Source organism: Sphaerodactylus townsendi, linkage group LG09 (assembly GCF_021028975.2).
Source record: "Sphaerodactylus townsendi isolate TG3544 linkage group LG09, MPM_Stown_v2.3, whole genome shotgun sequence".
Taxonomy (NCBI): domain Eukaryota; kingdom Metazoa; phylum Chordata; class Lepidosauria; order Squamata; family Sphaerodactylidae; genus Sphaerodactylus; species Sphaerodactylus townsendi.
The window spans coordinates 2,931,420-2,954,142 of NC_059433.1; the positions used below are offsets into that span (position 1 = coordinate 2,931,420).

Here is a 22,723-nt window from a genome sequence, read left to right on the forward strand (position 1 = left end):
CATTCTCCTGCACTGCCCATTTTACCAGAATCTAAGATCCAGCTTATTATCACAGGTTATTGACCCTATGAAAACCCATCCAGAGCTAGACAAAGTAAATATGCATTTAAACTGTAATGATTTCAACTGTTGTCTCACAGTGGCAAAGTTCCTGGCTGAAGTTTGCATACTTTTGACAGACCAATAAGCATAAGACCATAAGAAGACCCCTGCTGGATCAGACCTGAGTCCAGAATCGTGTTATACAGACTGGCCAATCAGTTGCCCTAGAGGGCCAATAAATAGGACAGAGGGAAAAATTTTCCCTTGATGTTGCCTCTTAGTACTGACATTCAGATGTTTATTACTTCAAATGTGATAGTTTCCTTTAATAGCCAACGAAGGATCTCACCTCCATGAATCTGTCTAATCTTTTAAAGCCAACTACATTTGTGGCCACCAGTATGTTCCCTGGTAGTTAATTCTACAATCTAATTTCTTGATCATGGAAGTAGTTCTTCCTTTTGTCTGTCCTGAATCTATTGTTCATCAACTTAACTGGGTGCTCAAAATTCTAGTATTATGGAACAAGGAGAAAAATGTATCTCCATCCCATGTATAATTTTATAAAATCACTATTATGTCCCTTCCTTTGTCATTTTCCCACAAAACTGGAAAGTTCTAGACTCCTTAGTCCTTCCTCCTAGTAAAGATGCTCCAGCCCCTTAACCATCTTGGTAGTCTGCAAATGACCTGACTAAGTATAGGGCAGGTTCATAAGTAACAGTCTTCTGAGTAGAATTTCAGAAATCTGCATGGCTTCTTGACCCCTGCTTTAACAAAATTAGAATGAATCATGCTAAAGAAAATATTTCCATAATTTGCTTCATATATACAAGTTCTATAATGTTTTCTTGTTTAAATTCAATTTCTTTCAAGGCAGAGGGTTACACTGCATACCATGCTATGCACAAGCTAGTATTTGAATATTTCTTACTGTCACAGCCCCAGATTGGTCCAATAAATGAATCAGTACTTTGAAAGCAGAATTCTTACTTACTGATTGCAAGCATAGAAAAGCTTTTGATATATATTGTCAGAAATGAGTACATTAGAATAGGAAAAGCATTATATCCCCCATCATAGACAGCTCGGACCCACAACCCCCCCCCCCCCCCGGTTCCCTGTGGCAAGAAAGTACTGTCACACATTCACATGCACACACATTCCTCAGGCGGTGAGAACCTGGAATGAAAACACTCAGTCCCAACTCCCCCCCACTCCACACACACACACTACAGCTGCAGTAGCAAGATAAGGGCAGTATACGGAGAAATAAAAGGCAAAACAATTCTTAAGGCTGGTTCAGTATAAGCACTCTGTAGAAAGAAATATGGCAGGACCCTAGCTAAGATGTTAGAGGGTCACGACACTTACCTCCATTAATCTCCTCAGTTCTGCTTCCACTCTGAGACTTATCAGCATCTCCTTCGGTTTGTACTTCCACGTCTAATAACACATTGATCAGCTCATTGGCTGCTTCCTCTACCAACGAGCTTTTCAGGTGCAAAATGCGGGCTCCACTAATACAAAGTTCCTGCAAAACAAGGTATCTGTATTTCACACTACATTTCATTGCTTGGGTTCAACTCTGGTTTACTGACAAAGCCGGGGGTGGGGGGGTGGGGAAGGATCACAATTGCAATAATCAAAAAAAGAATGATCAAAACATATAATTATTGTGTAAGGGGTGGGTTTACGGTAGGGAGGGGTAGGATAGGGAAACAAGGGGGTGAGTCTGCAAGCACAGGAAATATTGTGTATTATCCATTATAGTGTCGATTCCTGAAGTATTGAGTGTTGTGTGAACTACCAAGGTGCCTATCAGGAAACCAATTGTATGTGATTAACAATAGTGTCCTGTGAGAATGGATTTAGGCTTAGTGTTCTTGGGGAGGCCAGCATTAGGCCAGAGATTGTAAGGAACCTGAAAGGACTAGAATCAAAGTAACTTCAGCAGTTTTTTATTTCTTAAACTTCCATGATGCACAATACACGGAATGCAGACTCTGACCTTTCCCCACCAGAACGCTGCTTTTACGAGCTCTCTGGCCCCCGCCCACAGCACCCAGCAGATCCCCCCCTGAAACGTAGATTCTCACGCGGACAGAAAGTAAGACTTCACACGCATATAGTAAGCACAGATAGGCAGCAAGGTTATGATAACCGAAATCCTGGGCACACAGCCCAGTCCGAGGACTGTTGCCAAGGCCAGGCTGATGAACAGAAAACAAGAATCAACCCACAACCTTACAGAGATCCCAGTGGTGGGGGCTACAGGAGGTATGATGGTTAGAGGAGATATTACATGGGAAGGAGATGGAGATATGGAAATACTTGGGTCTCCTTCCAACTGGCCCATCCAAAGAAACAACAGTGGTGGGTTGTCGAAGGCTTTCACGGCTGGATTCAACTGGTTGTTGTGGGTTTTCTGGGCTGTGTAGCCGTGGTCTGGTAGATCTTGTTCCTAACATTTTACCTGCAACTGTGGCTGGCATCTTCAGAGGTATATCACAGAGAGAAGTGTGTATTTCTCTCAGTGATGCACCTCTGAAGATGCCAGCCACAGATGCAGGTGAAACGTTAGGAACAAGATCTACCAGACCACGGCCACACAGCCCGGAAAACCCACAACAACCAACAGTGGTGGGGTTAGGACATATAACTCTTCTTTGATTCTGATGTTGTGCAATTCCCAGTCCATAAATAATAAGATGGTCACATTGCGTGATGTGGCGTGACATGGCATGATGTGACTCACAGTACGTGAAGTGGACCTGGCCTGTGTGGTGACACCTGGGTGAGAGAGGCTGAGACAGTTGTCCTGAAAGAGTTGATTCCCCAGGGATTTATGGACCTCCATCAGACCCAAACTAACACTCATTTGGGAGCTTTTCTCCTTCAGGGCAATTCATTCACTGGAGATATCTGGCACTCTTTGTGTTGGCCAGTGTGGGACACTGAGGAGAGTACGGCTATTCTGCTGAGCCCAGCACATTAGCAGGTATCTTACCAGAGCTAGAAAGGGTGGTGGCTGACTGGGCCTTGAGGTTTTCCTGACTGACAGTTTTAGGTGACTTCAATGTTCATGTGGATGCTACCTCTTCATTTCCAGCAACAGACCTAGTGTCTTCCATGGCAGCACTGGGACTCTTCCAGGTTGTATCAGGTCCCACACATCAAGCAGGCTACACACTAGATTGGATCTTCGTAGCAGGAGCGGACATAAGACCAATCTCTGGATAAAGTGCCATGGTCAGACAATTTTGCCCTGAAGGCCAGTCTGGGAGATCCAATCCCTCCTTGCATAGGCAGCAAGTAGATCTATGCATATGGACGTCTGGATCCAGTTGGTTTCCAGACTGCTCTGCAGGATCTGATACCCCCTGGCAATTGATTGTATGTGCTGAGGGATAACTGTCATAACCATTTCTCTGAAGCCATCAGTGAGATTGCTCCCCAACAGCTCTTCATCCCTGCTCCAAATTGGTCGTATGGTACATTGTGGAGCTAATGGAGAAGGACTTTACCATTACATTCTTTGGCTTACTGAATGTTCCTCCAAGCAAAACACAGTACTTTTGGGTGCTGTGTAGTTTCCAGGCTGTACGGCCGTGTTCTAGCAGCATTCTCTCCTGACGTTTCGCCTGCATCTGTGGCTGGCATCTTCAGAGGCGGGCGTCAGGAAATGCTACTGAGCTCTGACCATTCCCAACCAGGAAACCACACAGCACCAGTGATTCCAGACATTTAGAAGCCTTCGACAATACACAGTACTTTGGTAAGGAAAACAAGGAAGATGGCATGAGAAAGGTTTCCCGTCTGGTTTCCTCCCTGAGAAGCTGGACTTTTATGTACAGGAACATTATTATTGTATGGAGCATCATGAAATCATATGAACCTCTACTTGAAGTCTTAATCAATATAAGGCAGAAATGGGTCTGTCACCCCTTTGAGAACTAAGTCTGTGTGAATGTACCTTTGTCACATTAAGGAATTCCTCACAGGTAAGTGGATCTTCTTCAGGCAGGCTGCAGAGGGGCACGCTGCTCATTTCTTGAAGAACAGCATTAATGCGGAACTCTATCAAGTCATTCACACGATCAAGCAACAGTTCAAGATCAGCTGGAAGGATGAAGGGAACAATGAGGTCCATTAACAGGCCAAGCACTCGGAGTCCATTTTTTTCATTCACTTAGATGTCAATATGTTTAAATGTAAGGGATGATGTTACTTTTTAAAGCCAGAGTAAAGACCCTTCCTTTGGCCTCACCACCAGTTCTAAGGGTGCAAAACTGAAATTGGGGCCTAACTGGGCACCATACAGGAGCTGTGGAATTGACTTGGCTTCAAACAATTTAAGTGCTACAAGAATAGAACAGCCGCCTTTCGTCTTCAGGAATTTCAGGATGGTGGTTGAGCTTCTCTGTGCATTTTCAATAGCATAGTTTCTATTAACCTTTCTGGTAGCAGAGGAATGGAGGACTGCCCGCAGATTTGAAGCAGAGAGCGGGCTCAGTCTTATGACTATTAGTGCTCCATGTGTGGTCCTTGGATCTTTTGGCAAATATCATAATTTTGGTTTTCTGGTAATTAAGTTCTGGTTTGTCCTCCTTACAATGTCAGTGCTTTCAGTGTTCTTTTAAGGCCAATTCTTTTTGAAAGAATTGCTGCATTATCTGCACACAGTAAGACTGAAATGTGTCTTCCAGCAAGTTTTGGCAGGTGAAAGTTTATGTTATGAAGATACTAATATGAGGGTTGTATCTGACATCACTCAAGAAGCACCCTCCTTTCCTGAAGCTCTATCCCACAATGGCACTGAAAAAAACAAAAAGGGGAGTTTGGCCACAGTCTCCTCTTTGGCTTTTCCCTTCTCATGATGTTTCACACACCTTCAATATATTTAAAACCAACTGAACAAATCACAGGCGGACAGATCAAAAGGTCTGCAAAAGTTCTACAATTTGTGTTCCCTTCATTCTGGATCCTAACATTCTGGATGCAACATCGGAGGCACTGCATTTCAATAAGAGGACAGCTTCCACTTCAATGGGGAAGGTTCTTGCCAATGGAAGACCTACCAAGTTTATCAAAAACATTCTGCAAATATTTCTCAATGTTCAGGGATGTCCAGCTCAGTGTGGTTAAACCAGGTTGTATGGCATCATCCACTTTTGCCAGATGAAGAGTCATTAACGTATGAAGGGGAGCTTGGATCTTTGACTTCACTCTCTTGTACTCTGCCAGCATCATCTGAAATGAGGCCAGACAAATCCTTCAAACACTCACACAGCCCAAGCCCAAAGTAATGCTCTCTCCACATAAACTACAAACTGTATTCCCACAAAGCTGCATAAAGCCCATCAACCATGGACTCGGGTTTACCAATCCTTGACTATCTCAAATGCAATAGAAACAGGCACAGCTGTTGAAGCCCCAGGTAAACTGTTCCACTCAGAATGGCACTGTGGGTTCCCTTTTAAAGCAGCGAGATAGCAGGCTATCTCCCTCCCCACACACATTTAATTTGAAATGGCCAAGGAACTCACAAACGGCTGGACTTTCCCGTGGGGACCAATGGGGTTATCTAAATGGTGAACAAATACCTGCAATTTATTGAAGTTCTCTTTGTAGGAGTTGCGTTTTTGCTGGAGAGCAGCAGCAAACGGTGGAATTTCCAGTTCCATGCGTGTCATGCACTCCGTTTCCCTTATCAAAGTGAAGATATCTGGGTCAAAATTCACAAATATTTCTTCCGTCTCTGGAGCTTTTACCAACAATGATGCCTTAAATCCTTCTTTTGTTAGTTCAACCTGGAGGCACACAACATCCCAGACATTAGACCACAAGAAGTAGCTCAGACTAGACTTTTCCAAAGTATTGCTGTGGTGAAACGGGCTTGCTTTTGGCTGGCAGGCCCTATTTCGCACTCTGCACACCCCCAGGAGTTACCGACTTTTCCTGGGGAGGGCTAACTTTCTCTCTGGGTATGCTGCCACCACCTGATCATTTGAGGACTGCCCGCTGGGGAAGATCAGGATTTCCCAGCTTCCTTTCCAACTGCGTGAGGCCCCTGCCTCAGTTTCCCCTTGGTTCTCCTCTCCTGGGTTCCACAGGGTAGACTGGAGATCCTGGAGGAAAAGCTGCTCAGCCTTCCTCTACCTCCTGTTTAAATAGCGTGTCCAAGACTGCGGGGCATACATGGTACAGAGAACTGTCCTCCACATCCAAGATTTTAAAAGTATTTATTAAAAAGAAAGTGATTACCATATGTTTTAGCACAGAACCAGATTTAGCAAGGATTTACAAAACAAAGGCGATATAAATGCAAATCCCCTTCCCCTATCACTAATTCATACCCTGGCTAAAAGATGGCAGAAAGCAGGGTAGGTCCTTAAAGCTTAAAAAGTTGCAATTTGCAAAGATCTCACATTACCTGGCTGAACACATGGCCCAGAAAATGGCTGCCGCCTTCCCAGTTCAGGCAAGAGCTCTGCTCTCCTCCAGAGACCTGAGCAAAGGAGACCTTGCCTCTCTCTTCCCCTCAACTTATCAGATCCCAGACCCCACCCTCCTTTGACCAAATGAGGCTGGGTCAAGATATCATTTCCCCCTAGGTCCGGTAGCATTTCCTGATGTTTCTCTGGGATTTCTAAGTCCTCCAAATCTCTGGTACCTGGTTGGAGAAGGGGAGGAGGCAAAAGAAAAAGGAAAGGGAGGGGGGAAGCAGCCATTTCTCCACAATTGCTATAAATCCAAGATGGATGGCACCTGGTGTCTGCATGTCGCTCAGTCTCCTTTGCCACAGGCCAAGCAGATACGAGGGGTAAAAAGGCAGGAGGAGGAAGGGGGGGAATAACCTTTTAACAAGGAGAGAGAAGGGGGTGATTTTGTCCCTCCTCACTGCGGCTCCCTGACCTTCATGTGTGTCCCATGACCTTAGGGACCAGGATTTCCAAGGCCGAAGGAACTCGGCCGAAGGAACTCAGCAGTGAGCTGCATGCCCTCCCCCAATGACTCTGCCGGATCCAGCCCAGTTACTGTGATGCCAAGAGGTAGTAAAAACCACAGTTATAGCTATTGTAGCTGGCTGGCATGAATTATGAGACTGTGGCACATGTACTCTACTATAAAAATGCTCCATGGTTAAAAACACCCAGCATGCCACATTACCTGCTGAAGCCATCCCTGGTGGTAGACAACCTCAAACTCCAAGAGAACTTTTGCCACCCTGTTATAGTTGCGGATTATGGACTTTGCCTCGGCCGTCTGGAGAACTGTGGGACGCTGCTGAAAGTGGTTCATGGGCTCTTGGATTCTGTGGAAAAGTTGACGTGCCCACAAGATCTTACCAGCCACAGGAGGAAGGTTACGAGCCATCGGGGGGTCATTTTTTTGCTTGGTATACAGCTTAGAGACCATCTCGATGTCATAGCCATAGTTCTGAAAGATTACCTGGCATTTGTCCTCGATACCAAGATTAGGAATTCCTAACCTACAAAGGAGGAGACCACTGTCAGAGCATGTTTTAAATGACAGAATCCAAAGCATCAGCTCAGCTCAGTGTATCTTGCTGGATTGTTCAACCAATTCACACAACTAAATTGGCGCGTCATGAAGATGAGCCAGACGTCAGTGAGCCAGATCTAAGATTTTTTACCTACATCTTTATCAGTATGGTTATGCAAATTGATCCTTTAGTACTTTCAGTCAACCACCAGGCAAAGACTCAAATCTTATCTTTGCCACCTCTCAAAGATACGTAGAATTTGAACCAATATTTGAAACTTTAAAGTTCTTTGCATGCAAAGGTATTCTGTAAAGCTATGGAAGCCTCTATGAAAGCCATGTTATGTATTGCTGTTACTGTACAACTAAATAGTAACAACGATCATGGTTGGTTTCACAGCTGCCAGTTCTTTAGCTGGTTGTTGACCTTTCATTACAATTTCAGTCTCATCCAGAGACCTAGGAAGTTGTAATGTATCGGTGTAGTAATCATGTGGATCCCAGCAGGGCTGCCTTCTGAATCTGACAGATTTTTATTTTGTTGATTTGAAGATGTTTCAAGTGCTGCACCAGTGTTTTCGGAATGGTGCCCCGGGTGCTGATTTCTACTGGGACTACCTCAGCTGGTTTGTGCCATAGTCACTGAAGCTCGATTTTCAAAACATGGTATTTAGTGTCTTCTATCATCATCATCATCATCATCATCATCATCATCATCATCATCATCATCATCATCATCATCATCCTATATGCCAATAAAGGCTTGTGTTGTTATCATCATCATCATCTTATGCATTATTATTAACATTAAATCTTATAAACTGCATATTCAGATTGGCAATCAGAACTGCTGCAAGTAGAACTGGTTATTAAACATTACATCACTAGCCTCAGCCATTCATGTGTATAGATTTCTAGACATGCCATTGAAGGGTGAAGGAAGATAAATTGGCCACATGCTGTATGAAGAGAAAATCTATCAATCAAACAAACTTTTATTGATATTAAATGTATCAACAAAAATATCAGTCACAGTACATTACTTTCTCTGCATTAGTGCTGGCAGTTGTCGTCTTGTGCTGGGCATCCTCATAGCCGTTTATGGGCACGTGGGCTCCGGCCACCACTGTTGGAGGATGCTGGGTGGCTTAAAGTTAAGTCACTGATTTCTTATTGGAGATCCTTACTGTTCATCAGTAACAGTTTGATACAAATTTTCCACAGGGGTGTATAAAAATCACAATGCAGCAAACCACATGCGACTGTTTCAAGACACTATTGTGAATAGGGGCAGTGTCTTCTGCAGCAAAGAATGTTCATACATCTGCCCCAGAGGGTTGCTCTCAGAAGGATGTTTAGCTGTGCTGACATAAAGGACATCATAACTGCAGGGGTGCTAGATGGGAAAATAGGCAGGTAGGACTCTATAGGCAGGAGTTACACCACATTCTAACAGAGAGCAAATCCTGCACACCAGTGAGTACAAGGAAATTAGGAAAAGAGTTGGTGGGGAGAGAGCCATGTATGTTTTGATGGGAGTAGGAGGTGTTTTGTGAGCTGGTGCAAAAAATCATTGTTTGGTCATGGTGGGGGAGGGTGGCCACCCATACGCCGGGCCGGGGGGGGGGGGCGCCAAACTCAGGTTTTGTCCCCGGGCACCAGTTTGCCTAGGTACGCCCCTGCTAAAGAGGTTTTCCCCCTTTGGTTTAGGGTATTACTCTATGTATATGGAACTGGTTGAATGTCCTTCTGTGCCTTTGTCACTAAATCTTTGGACAGTTTATGCAGCTGGTCTGTACTGCAGTTAAATTGTTACAGGAGGATCACTAGAGTATCCCCAGTGAGAAGACCAAGATTCCCAACAAGCTCTAAGAAAGGGCTCTTACACAGATTTGAGTCTGAATATCAACTGCATTCCTACATTAACATTTTTTAATTTCCCCAATACAAAAAAGGACGAAAGGAAAAAAACAAAAATACATATACCACTATACACCCCAGAAATAAAGAAAACAAAAACCACAGGAAATAATAAAATACAAATGTGATAATATCAAAACATCCAATTATAACTAACTAAACTAAACACCATACACCCTTCCAGCTATCTCATTGTTGAATTGTAATCCATTCTAGGTTCATTCATGTATTTAAAATAAAACCATTTATCAAATACACTCTGTGTATTTGTATTACTAATATTTGAAATCATTCTGCTGTTTTCCTTTAGATCTTAAATCCTGCATTTATTTCTCTTCTGCCACGTGTTTTCAATAGATGGTCCATAAAAGTTTTCTATAAACTTCTCTGTCTCTTACTAAAGATGTCGATTTTGCCATTTCCAAGTATTCTATGACTTTTAATATCCAGACTTCTTCTGTTGGTATTTTATTATCTGTTTAACTGCATTCCTTGGAGTTAGTAACTCATCAATATGAGGTTACTTGGTCTTCTTTGGAATTGGGGGGGAGAGCAGTGTTTTAAAGAGTCTCTGTTTCGCTTCCTTTTTTCCCCATTGGTCAAGGCAGCAGAAGAAACCCAAAGTTACCTGTGTTTGGTAAGTCTTATCTCTCTAGCAATCAAGGAGTTTTTTTAACCCCACTGCCTTCTATTGTGAAGCAGCCAGGTGAGAGATATAAAGGAATGTAAGTAAAACAGTATTCCAAAAAGATGGGAGTCCAATGAAGTACAACGGGTTATCAAGCCTTATTTAAATCAATGAAATGTTAATACCATTTAAAATTAAAATGCCCTACCGGAGTTGTGCATCTGCCAGCCGGCTGCCATCTTAACCTCTATCAAGAAGAAATCATTCAATTTGCAATCAATGCTATTCTGTTTGGGAATAAACAAATGGAACCATGCCACCAGTACTGAGAATCTGTTTTGCACTAAACAAACCTTTGTTACCAGCAAGCAGAGATTTGTAACAAAATGTCTTGTTATTGGTTAGATGTTCTCCCGAGTTGATAATGGTCTATGCCTTTTAATTAACTGTCCCTACCATTACACATGCAGCATTTTATTAAAATGGGGGGGATACAAATCTACTGCCACTTCCCAGTTTCCAAGATTAAAGCTAACAATGTTTTACCTTTCAAATTTCTTCAGCATGTTGAGTGCTCTTTCCGTGTTCGCAATCTTTTCAAAGGTGACATCCATAAAGGTCTGCAATTGGTGCTGCAGGAGGAAACAGGGTGATGGAGAGGGCGTGTCTGTTATGTGATCCAACTTCTTCACATGAGCAATGCCAGTCCCCACCCTCCAACATACTCCAGAGTGTGTCTGAGAGATCCAATCCAGGGAGGGCTTGGACAGTGGGGGTTCATGTGTTTCTCAGTGGTTGGGAAGGGATAAAATGTTTAACTTCTACTTCAGTCATGTCCCCTTTACTTCGTCCCAAAGAAATGAATTGGTTGCCGTTAATTCCTATGGGGGGGTGGGGATGGCTGTACTTTACCCCACTGTGGCGGATGAAGCAAAAGTGATCCTCTCCTACTGACACTAGGGAACACAGCCGTCACCAACAGAGATTCTGAAAGGGGTGCAACATACCTATGTGCAGAGGCACTGAGGAACCTGAAGAGTTTCTTCCAGTACACAAGCTGGCCCAATACACCTGAGCTGTCTGAGCAGGCCTTTAGCTAACTGTTGCTTTTTTTCCAGTGGAACTATGCTATTTACATATCAGTTCAATCTGTACCACGTTACACGTGTAATGAGGCAAAGTTAGCCTATGAAGATTTATATTCTGATTTTGTGCCTCATGAGGCAGATCACCAAGGGGAGGAGGGATGGGGTACAAAAATGAATGAAAATCAAGGTCAGAATGTGTTTCTCTGATCTACAAAAAAACTGGCAAGTCAAAAGTGCCAAATGACACAATGCATCAACCAGAGAATGATAATACAAATGCTAAGATGCTCTGCCAAATCATGTTCAGAACTCTCCACACATGTGCCATCAGCACAGGTCTCTGAATGAGTAACTATGGGTAACTATGATTTCACAGTTAAGCTCTACAAAGGTTTTGAAGCATCTTTTTCACAGAAATGCGTCAACTCTGGTATTACCCCATAAGCAGGATCTCAGTGTGATATAGTCTGTAGGAGGGGTCCTCATCTTGGCTCCTTTCACCTTTTTTAGTGCTCATCAAGTGCTTTTATAAACTGGGGGGGGGGGGGGGCTTTTGCCCAGATCTTTTGATTGGCCATTGGAGATCTGACAAATACTGCCAGATTAGTGTATTTTAGGTAGCTCAATATATTCAGTACACTTGTGTGCATGTGTGAAATTCTTTCACTACATGTTCATTCTAAAAAGCATGATGGTAAACACCTGAAATGCTGAACAGATATAATTGTAGTTATGCATAACATTTTCTCTGACTTTTTATGGTTGGCTTGGCCTCCTGTGGCAGCCATTTTGTGGTTGTCCCCACCTCCTGTTTTTACCAGTTTTGTTAAAGGATTTTATGGAGGCAAGGGGGTCTCTACGATTGGCCTCAGGCCAGGGCACCGCTCCCCCTCAGAGGGTGGGAACTGAGAACCATTTTGTGCCAAGCCTGGGCAGGAAGCTCACTGTCCCTTCAGCCTAAAAGTGTGCCTGACTTAACAGTGAGACTAGACAGACCCCGTTATGTCATCTTCAGGTGATTTAATCAGTGTTCTGAGCAGACTATTACTATTGGCACCCATCCTGTCAATCAATCAGTGCTTAAGTAAATGGTTCAGGCATCCTCTTGGGACCTAACAAACCATTCAGCCTCTCTCACGACTCCAGAAAAGACTTGTGTCTTGGATCTGTACGCTCACCCCCTCTTGGCTTCCAGAAGCACAGACAGCTTTCCTCCTCACATGCAGCCTTGGTGGGCTTCTCCTTCAGGATTGGTCATCACCACCCTTCTCTAAATGCTATCTGGCCTCCTCCCTTTTCTCTTAGTTCTTGTGTGCATTATGTGTACATGTCATTTGCTGATGATTCATCTATTTGCCTTTTATTCTTAATAAAACCCATTTCAATAGTAACAACTGCCTGATCATTTAAGAGTTCTCACACAGGACAATCCTGGTAAGCATAGGTCCGTGGTGGCGAACCTTTGGCACTCCAGATGTTATGGACTGCAATTCCCATCAGCCCCTGCCAGCATGGCCAATTGGGGCTGATGGGAATTGTATTCCATAACATCTGGAGTGCCAAAGGTTCGCCACCACTGGCATAGGTTAATGATCACAGTGACCCCCCCTTCATTCTCTGTCTCCGGGTAATTCTTCCAACTGAAGTGGAGACTGACTATCCAAAGTGGTAGCCCTTTCGTGGCTGTATCTACCACATTTAAGTCATGTTTCCAAAGGTACCCTCAGTTCAGAAACATCTATAAAATGCTGAGCCTTAACGTAAATTCCTTACAGAATTCATAGGGGCCTGGCTTTCTCAAGGAACATGGCACTGCAAAAGATTTCCTTTGGTAAAAATGCAGCCATCTACGCCTAGAATTTGAGCTGGGGCCCTCCAGATGTTATGATTCTGGTTCCCATTCCCCTGCATCATGCTGGCAGGGGATGATGGGAACTGTAGTCCATAACATCTGGAGGGGCGCGAGTTTGACACCTGTGATCTACTGGTAGTCAGTTTGGCACCTCTCATTCATAACAAATACAGCAGCCAGATTGCTATCAGTCCTGGTAACAGAAACCCACTCACTCCTGTGTCAAACGGATTTTCCGGTGTCAAAATAGGAATGGGGATACTTTCAAACCTACATGCAGGTCACTCGTTTGCTTGCAGAACTCTTCATAGTCCTGGTCAAAATCAGTTTTCCTTTGATCTAAGAAGTTGTACTGCTTTTTCTTCAGGGTGGCCACAATGCTCTAAATGTAATTGGGAGCACAATTACAGCTGGAACGAAGGTGCCTTCATCATCAGGAAAGGCTTGCTTAAGGAAGATGAGCATTTACTCCTCACCAACACAGCATGTATCTTTCAAGTAATAAAACCAAATCATAGGTGGGGGAATTATAACACAAACGTCATTTTGCAGCCACTCACAATTCTGTACACTGTAAGGCTCTCCACCCAGTGAGTCCTATTAAAAATATTGCTTCCAAATAAAATAAACATTCAAACATGCAAAGCTGTGCAGCACTTTGTGAGCGTGTGCTCGGGTGCGGCGGTTTTCTTGACTGACCACTGCACCAGAAATAAGTAAGTTCAATGAATCACAGTATCTTTTTCTTTTATCACAATGTCTCCATGCGAAGCCATTGGATTCAATAAGCCATTTCACAACCACAAGTCACCACATTAACAACCCTAGCATATGTTACCTCCCAATTTTCCTGTACTGCTGCAGCCTGTATAAATGAAAAGTATAATTAAAATGGCTTACTACATCAGTAACTACAAAAAGGGCTAGAATATTAAGCAACCCCATCAGACTACAATGCCCAGGATCAACCAGTAGGAACGTATAAATCCACCTCATCCATTTGCAGACCCCTTCCTCGTATTGTCTCCTTTCCTGTTAACTGAGATCCTTTAGTGGGAGAAACCAGGGACCGGCCTCGAGGTCATCTGATTGCAAAACTAGGGTTGGCAACGGCCTGGAGACAAGAATGCCCTCCCCCTTTAATAGGGGCTGAATGTGCATCTGTCAGGCGGCCTGCCTTCACCCTCGCAGCCGTAGAAAATAAACATTGTAAAAAATACTGGCCTCACAGATGATGTGACATCATTGCCAGGAAAAACCTAGAAGTGATGCCATGTAGCTCTAGGGATAGCCAGAAACCTAGAAGTGATGCCATGTAGCTCTAGGGATAGCCAGAAACACTGTGTTTTTACCATAGAGTTTTCGGAGATCCATCTAAAACTATCAGACAAGGCAGCTAAATGGAATCTCATAACTGATGAAGCTTTCTTGCTCCAGTTCAGATCAGAGTCTGTGTTGTATTCAGGCCACGGATCTATGCAGATCTGTATTGTCTGTTTAGACAGACAGTGTCATTCTGGGGTCTCAGAAGTCTTCGCATCACTGACGAGCTGACTCACAGATTCTGTTTGCGCTATCTACCAAAGTTTTTATGCTGCTCCTTTTTTGTTCTGGATTATAGGAGTTTTTGTGTAGATATCTATCTGTGTGTGTAGGTTTTCTGTATACTGTGTGGCCCAATTGTTGGTTTGGTTTGCGGCTGACTAGGACATCTAGAAATTGCAGTTTTCCTTCATTTTCTTTTTCCATAGTAAATTGGATGTTTGAGTGGATCTTGTTGATATGTACTAGGAACTTGTTTAGTTCTTCTTCTCCGTGGCTCCAAATGGTGAATGTGTCATCCACATAACGGAACCATATGGTGGGCTTTCACAGAATCTGTGAACCCCACCTCCTTCAAGATGAACTGAACCACCTAAAACGGGCTCTACTGGCTAATACTTACTCTTCTACAGACATCAGAAGAGCTGCAAGACCAAAAACATGCCACATGAACAAAGATAAAGAGCCATCTAGAGGGAAAGTGTTCTTACCATACATCAAGGGAACCGCTGACCACATAGGAAAACTGATGAAGAAGCATAACCTACAAACCATCTACAGACCCACTAAGAAAATTCAACAAATGCTACATTCAGCAAAGGATAAGAGGGATCCTCTAGCTACTGCAGGAGTCTACCGCACACCATATAGATGTGGACAAGTCTACATAAGAACCAACAAATGCAGCACTCAGACACGAATCAAAGAACACGAAAGGCACTGCAGACTATTTCAGCCAAAGAAAAAGATGCCATAGCATGAGGCTGCATGATAAACCAACCTGGACACAGAATATTATTTGAAAACACAGAAATTCTGGACCACTCTGACAACCACTACGTCAGACTACACAGAGAAGCCATTGAAATCCACAAGCACATGGACAACTTCAACAGAAAGGAAGAAACCATGAAAATGAACAGAATTTGGCTGCCAGTGCTGAAAAACACTAGAGTCAAGACAGTGACTAATCAGCTCCACACAGGTACAGGATGACTTCAGATAATCAAAGGGCACAAAGGCCAGACTACTTCTATTCAGATGCCTCACCTATTGACCTTGCTATCTCTTTTGTTACTCACATGCTATACATCATTGTTACTCACTTGCCAGGCCACTCCTATTCAGATGCCCTCACCTATTGACCTTTACTCACAGGTATATATACTCCACTTGTTTTCCTTTCCAACTATTAGATCCTCTGAAGATGCCAACCACAGATGCAGGCGAAACGTCCGGAGAGAATGCTGCTAGAACCCAGCCACACAGCACCCCAGCAGAAAGTTTTTTTGAAAACATTTTCAAAATGCTTTACAAATGTTTTATTACTGCTATGAAAACATTTTATGGTGTTGTATCCAGTCCCCCCAATTGGGGGAAACAGCATCACTTTCAATGTTATTTAAACTGGGGACTCCAGATTCTCCCTTTAAGGTGGATTTAAAAGGAGAATCTGGGCTCCCTAGTTTAAACAAGTGATGCTGGAATCCACCCCCAAACAGCATCACTTTCAATGTTGTTTAAAGCTAGGAGCCCAGATTTTCGGTAGAAATCCACCTTGAAGGAGGAATCACAGGGTCCCCAGTTTAAACAACATTGAAAGATGATCTTCCCCAGATGGTCTCCCCACCCTGAAAACAACATCACTTTCAATGGAATTGTTTAAAGCTGAGACTGAGATTTACTTCATTTAAATCTTATGAAGGAATCAGGATTCCATTTAATAACATTGAATAATCTCTTCCCTGAGTGGGTCTCCCCCACCCTGAAACCAGCATCACTGTGAGCTTCAGGACCTCGCATTCTCACTTCAAATCCATGCTGAATGGCCAGATTGGATTTTAATAATAATAATAATAATAATAACCTTTATTAGGCATTGAGAGAAAGAAAGAAAGAAAGAAAGAAAGAAAGAAAGAAAGAAAGAAAGAAAGAAAGAAAGAAAGAAAGAAAGAAAGAAAGAAAGAAAGAAAGAAAGAAAGAAAGAAAGAAAGAAAGAAAGAAAGAAAACAAGCACTGGCAGGAAGGGGGTAGATTTAAAAGGAGAATCTGGGGAAATTTAGGGAGTGCCTGCTGTCAGGGTGCAATTACTAAGATAGCAGCACCAAAAATTCAGAGTATCTTCGTGAGACCCTACTGATGATACCACCCAGGTTTGGGGAAGTTTGGTTTCGGGGGGTCCAAAGTTATGGACCCTCAAAGGTGTAGCCCCCATCTCCTATTAGCTCCCATTGGAAACAATGGGGGATGGGGGCACACCCTTTGGGAGTCCATAACTTTGGACTCCCTGAACCAAACCTTACCAAACCTGGGTGATATCATCAGGAGAGTCTCCTGAAAAATCCCTGAAATACTGGTGCTGCTAGCCTAAAAACCGCATCCCCTACAGGCCAAAAACAAAAAAACATTTTAAAATACAAAAAAATCCCACAAACGAACCTGAATTTTTGGCGCCCGCCACAAGGGGGCACCCTGGGAAACTACCCACTTTGCTCAATGGGAGGAACGCCACTGCTGGGACTGAATTCAGGACCCGCATGCAAAGTAGACACTCTGCCACTGATCCACAGCCCCTTCCTTTTACACAAAAATCACATCATGAATATGTCCCAATCACATCCTGCTCAGGCTTAGTTGTCACTGAGATAGTCAACCCAAGCCTTTGTTGTACCACTTCAGAATACATGTAGTGGACACTCCTTGCTGAACACTCCTCCATGCAAAGATTTCTTGCATATCAAACTCACAAAGAATGCCAGACTAGAGCCCTTCTCCAACAAGATCCTCCATCGCATTAAGGAGCGGTTATTCGACCAGGAATATCAATTTTTACTTGGCAAAGCAAGGAGTCTGTGTCTCCCCCCTTGTTTTGATATTATACCTGGGAAATGTAGGATAACCAGCTATTTAAACATATTGTTTGACCCCAAGCTGAGATGGGTGATTACCAAAGCAACAACCAACACATTTCCTCTTACACTATTTTCAGAGAGATTTACGTGTCAGGAGGCCTGCTCATATTGGGATTGCTCTTACTGCTTTCTGTATAATGGGGGTGAGGGTGGAATGGGTTAATTTCAATACTGCCTGTCTCTGCTCTGTTTCTTAAGAATGATTTCATTCCCCAGGTGCTGCCCAAGGTCAGTGGCTGGGCATCTTCACTGTTATCTCCTTTGCCGTTGTTTTAGGAGCGCTTTCCCAGGATGGGGGGTGCAAGCCGTTTTAATTACTGGATCTTTGCGCACGTAAATCAGCTTTGGCTTTGTCCAGGGAAGATCCACAAGCTGTTGATTAAACTGCTGTTTTACACAAGAGTTTGTCTCAGTCTTTGGGATTCTGACATTACGACATCTCTACACCAGAAGCATGTTTGTGTCAAACCTCTGAAAGGTCGATAGAGCACATTTTTTTTGTCTGCCCAAAATTTATGGAATTTAGACATAGTTTTTTCTTAAGGCTCCAATTTTGGCAGGCCCTTGCCCTCCTAACTCCAAACTGAATTATCTCCTGAATAATCAGGATCCCATGCTATTGGAAATGGTGGCAATTTTCTCATTAATACTCTGAAATAATCCTCTGGGCTTTCCCCTCTGTATATTATGTTTGTACACTTTCGACATTCATTCCAATTCTCTTATATTGCCTATATTTATCTGCTGTATTGATGCCTAATAAAGGTTACTGTACTGTAAGCCTCTACCTGAAATGTGAAGTGGTACTGGTTCCGACACAACTAGGTCTCAGTTCTGAGCTCATCCAATGAAGTATTGCAAGCCATCTAATCTCAGATACAGTTTACCCGGGTACGTTCATCCCTCTTTCATAAATAAATCAAATTATACTCATGCATCAATGAGGAGTCACTGATAAAAGTACCACTAAGGCAGCTTTCATATCACCCCAGCAGAGTTAGCTAAACTGAGGAAAAAAATAAACAGGGCCAAGTGAATGATGGATTGTAGCAGTTGTGCAGCACTATGCACCTAAGATCATGCACATGATCTCTGTAGCCCATCTGTAAAATGGGAACCTTCTTCATTAAAAAGTGAATGAGGTCAGGATCGTATAGCATGCAATTTGCCGAGCAGAACGATAACATTTGCTATTCTAATCCTTTTGCCCTGACCTGGATGGCCCAGACTAAGCCAGTCTCATCAGATCTCAGAAGCTAAGCAGAGTCATTCCTGGTCAGTACTTGGGTGGGAGACCACCAAGAAGTCCAGGGCTGCTATGAAGAGGCATCAAGAAACCACCTTGCCTTGAAAACCCCACAAGGAGTCTCCACAAGTCAGCTGTCCCTTGATGCCACTTTCTATCACAAATTCTCTTCACAGGACTTGTTCACAGAACCTCTGTGAACAATGAAGGGGTAAGACACCCACTTTAGCTACCTGTTGCTTGCAAAGCAAGTCCTAATTGGTTAGAAAAAGTGATACAACAAACTAATGGCTTAATGCTTTCACTTATATGTTGACAGGTTTCTATGTATAATTGAACACATCAAATTCCTCACATTTGAGCATGGCAAAGAACTTGCAGGAGAGAAATGCAGGTCCATGCCTTCTCCTTACTGTGCCATATTGTCAGGTCCATGCCTGTCAGTGCTTAGATGTCTTGCTGTGTGGGAATTGCAAATGTTTCCTGTAAATGCTTTCCTGTTTCCCTCTCCCCTTTTACAGCGAATTCCTGGCAAGCCCAAAAGCCCTCCTCTCACGAAGGAAGGTCTGCCGAAGCGGTTCCCAGGTTTCTTGAAGCTCTATAGTGCAAATGTTATACACTTTGTGAAACACATTTGGTGGGAATCAAATGGGGGGGATTGAAGGATATAATGGCTGGATCTATGTGGGAAAGCTTAGATTCAGCTTTCTCTGTTACTCTACGCGTTGTAGAAATAAACTGCTTTAGGACTTGCCTATGGTCTCTGTTATTTCCACGTTCGAGAGCCTGACACCATATCTGGTCTAAAAACAACACTATACCCCACTCATCCAACTGGTAGGTCCCAATCCCATACATATGAGATGTTCTCATTAACTCTTAGATTGCAACTTCTTTCCACAGCAACTAATGATCAAATACATTTTGCCTACCTGCAATCTAGTTGCCATAATTTCAAGTCCTTCCATTTTGGAGTCTTGTAGGATGGAATAGGTTGTGATGGTATCAAAGATGTGCATGATCTTAAGCAGTCGGCGATTAAAAGTTTCGAATTTTCCGAAGATATACACTTCACTAAAATCAAACTGTCGTTCAGATGGACTTTGTTCCAGTTTTCGTTTGGTCTTGTGAAAACAGTTTTGGTATTCCTGAAGAAGAAAGAGCAGGAGCCAAGACACAAACAAAAAGTAAACAGAGCTAGAGCACACCCTCGTTTCCAGCATTCATACTTAACGAGAACTGCTCCCACGACCAAGCTGGAATGCTGGGGCCGGGGTGGGGGGAGGCAGGGAACGTGTCTGTCTACTCATGCTCCAATCACCCTTTTCCAACTCTTTTCCAAAATTCCTGTTCTCTTTTCTTTTGTGGAAAAGGATAAACCAAGATTATTATTGCACCCTGCAGACAAGAAGGTGTGCATTTTCAAAGGTCCCATCCACACTGGTGCCATTTTCCTTCCATCAGCCCCTCATGACTGCCATTTTCCCCACTATGCCACCAAAGGGGTTCTTTTTTACATTGGTCATTGCTTTAGCACAGGCAAGGATGTCGGTAATGGGTGGGGGTTCTTGGGTTCAACCCCCCCGCCCCCATTACATATCCAATCCTCTGCCGTTTGTGTTTTTTTGTATTTTAAAATGTTTTTTGGTTTTTGGCCTGCAGGGAGGCGCGGTTTTTCGTCTACCAGAACCAAAATTTCAGGAATTTGTTGGGAGACTCTCCTGATGATACCACCCAGGTTTGGTGAGGTTTGGTTCAGGGGATCCAAAGTTATGGACTCCCAAAGAGGGTGCCCCATCCCCCATTGTTTCCAATGGGAGCTAATAGAAGATAGGGGCTACACCTTTGATGGTCCATAACTTTGGACCCCCCAAAACCAAACTTCACCAAACCTGGGTGGTATCATCAGAAGAGTCTTCTAAAGATACCCTGAAAGTTTGGTGCTGCTAGCTTAACAATTGCACCCCTGACAGCAGGTACTCCCTAAATTTCCCCAGATTCTCCTTTTAAATCCACCCCCTTCGGCATGGATTTAAAGGGAGAAGCCCAGTTTAAAGATTGAAAGTGATGCTGTTTCGGGGTGGGGGAGAATCCACCCCCAAACAGCATCACTTTCAATGTTGTTTAAACTGGGGACCCCAGATTCTCCCTTTAAGGTGGATTTAAAAGCAGAATCTGGGCTCCCTAGTTTAAACACCAATGAAAGTGATGCTGTTTGGAGGTGGATTCCAGCATCACAGTGGCCACCCATGGAGGGGGCACAAAACTGCACCGGGTTCCATTTTCCCTAGCTACGCCTCTGCCTAGAGGGGAGGGCAGAAGGGACTGCCGGCTGCTTGCTGGGAGCCCAGCCGGTGGGGGCGGGGCGGGCAGGGCAGGGAAGTCTGCCATCTCTGGCCTCAGAGAGCTGCTTTTATAAGCACTGAGGATAGGGGCGGGGTTTGGGGAGGAGTCCCCCCCGAACCCTCCCCCATAAATTCTATACCTATGTCACTGAGCACAGGGGCCACTGTGCCTGTTGACGCCTTTCCTGGAGCCAAACAAGCTTCTGGTTGAGTGTTGGAGATCAGAATGGCTATGCAGGTCTTTAAAATGGTTGCTTTGGCGGCGGCAGCAGCAGCTGCACCACAAGACAAATTTCACTGGGTGACTGAAGGTCAGCTGCGTCTCTGCAAGAAACACATCCTGTTCCTTCTGCCTGAAGTGTTGAAGATTTACTATGTGAGTTGTGAAAATGTCGGGGTTTGCTTGTGCCCACTCCTGTGCTTGTGCCCGCTGCCCCACTTCAGGATTCCAAGGTGGCCACACTCAAAAGGGAACTACTGCTTTGGTGCCATAACAATACCATTTTTAAACCCTCAAAGGTCCCTCCAATGGCTCCCCAGGATTAAAAGGCAAAGAAATGGCAGCCAATGGAGGAACATGCACAAAAAATCCCCCCAAAAAGCCCTGCCACCAGTCTCTTTGCCTCTATGTGCACAGTAGCAAATGAATGCAAACAGGGAGAACCTGCACTATGTAATGCTGCAGCCTTGACTGGTATTTCCTTTTTGCATGGAGCTATTATTTGCATGTCAAAGTTGCTTCTTCAAAAGCATTTTCCTCTCTTTCTTGACATTTTCTTTGACCTGCTGCTCTTTCCCTTGTCCCCTTGGTTCCTTAAATAGTAAGGCACAAAATTTGGTTCTTACATGAAGGTTTAAGTTACCTGCTTAAGTCTTATAGCAGCTTGCATTCTTTCCAGAACTTCATTTTGTGGCTGATCCCAGATGGTGGCGGTATTATTCTTTGTAATATAAGCTTTACAGGCTGTTATCATTTGATTTGTGACCTGCAAGAAATACCAGAGGTCTTGCCTCAGTAAAGTATAAAAACCAGCCCTATTCCACCTATTCAGAATTTTTAGGACTCCCTTTCCCCAAGTCTGCAGGAGCTGGAAATCAAACTCAGAGATATTCTTTACCTAGAAAAACATAGGCAGATGACAAGAGGTAGAGCATGAACCTTTTAAAACTGTTCATAATAGTCAAATTGCATTTCCAAATTGTTGGGGGAGAAGAACTGGGAGCATACTCACCTTCACAAAGAGGGACGTTATTCTCTCAGAGGTGTTATAATAGCAGGAAATACTATGGATCATTTTAATAGCATGAATGAGACCAGGAATAGCATCTACCATGGCCACCTGGAAGGCAAAAAGATGACCAGTGTGATTTGATGCCACCACAGGACCTCCCTTCGTGAAGGGATCCATTCCAATCCCTGTACATCTGCACTTCTTATCATGGCCTTAGCAACAAAAGACAGAGGAAGGTCCAATTCTGGTGCAAGTTACCCAGAGAGACAATTCCCCAAAGACCTTGAAATCTCCTCCCTGATAATTTGATGATGATGATGAAGAAGAAGAGAGGCATTTGGATTGGTATTGCACTTTTCTCAATATATAGTAATATATTAGTGCAGCAGGAATTATGAAACAATAAT

The 22,723-nt window shown here is 43.6% G+C and overlaps 1 protein-coding gene across 1 annotated transcript in view; it reads right to left on the reverse strand.

Annotated features, from left to right (window-relative positions):
* Positions 1–22,723, reverse strand: part of DNAH5 (dynein axonemal heavy chain 5) — a 227,512-nt gene that overhangs the window by 180,810 nt on the left and 23,979 nt on the right. Inside the window, exons 9-18 of the mRNA XM_048507883.1 lie at positions 22,317–22,424; positions 21,948–22,070; positions 19,672–19,887; positions 13,314–13,421; positions 10,646–10,731; positions 7,216–7,537; positions 5,649–5,855; positions 5,124–5,295; positions 4,019–4,164; positions 1,417–1,576 (exon numbers count right to left, since the gene is read on the reverse strand). Coding sequence (XP_048363840.1) covers positions 1,417–1,576; positions 4,019–4,164; positions 5,124–5,295; positions 5,649–5,855; positions 7,216–7,537; positions 10,646–10,731; positions 13,314–13,421; positions 19,672–19,887; positions 21,948–22,070; positions 22,317–22,424 — 1,648 coding nt within the window. The remainder of the gene's footprint in view (positions 1–1,416; positions 1,577–4,018; positions 4,165–5,123; positions 5,296–5,648; positions 5,856–7,215; positions 7,538–10,645; positions 10,732–13,313; positions 13,422–19,671; positions 19,888–21,947; positions 22,071–22,316; positions 22,425–22,723) is intronic.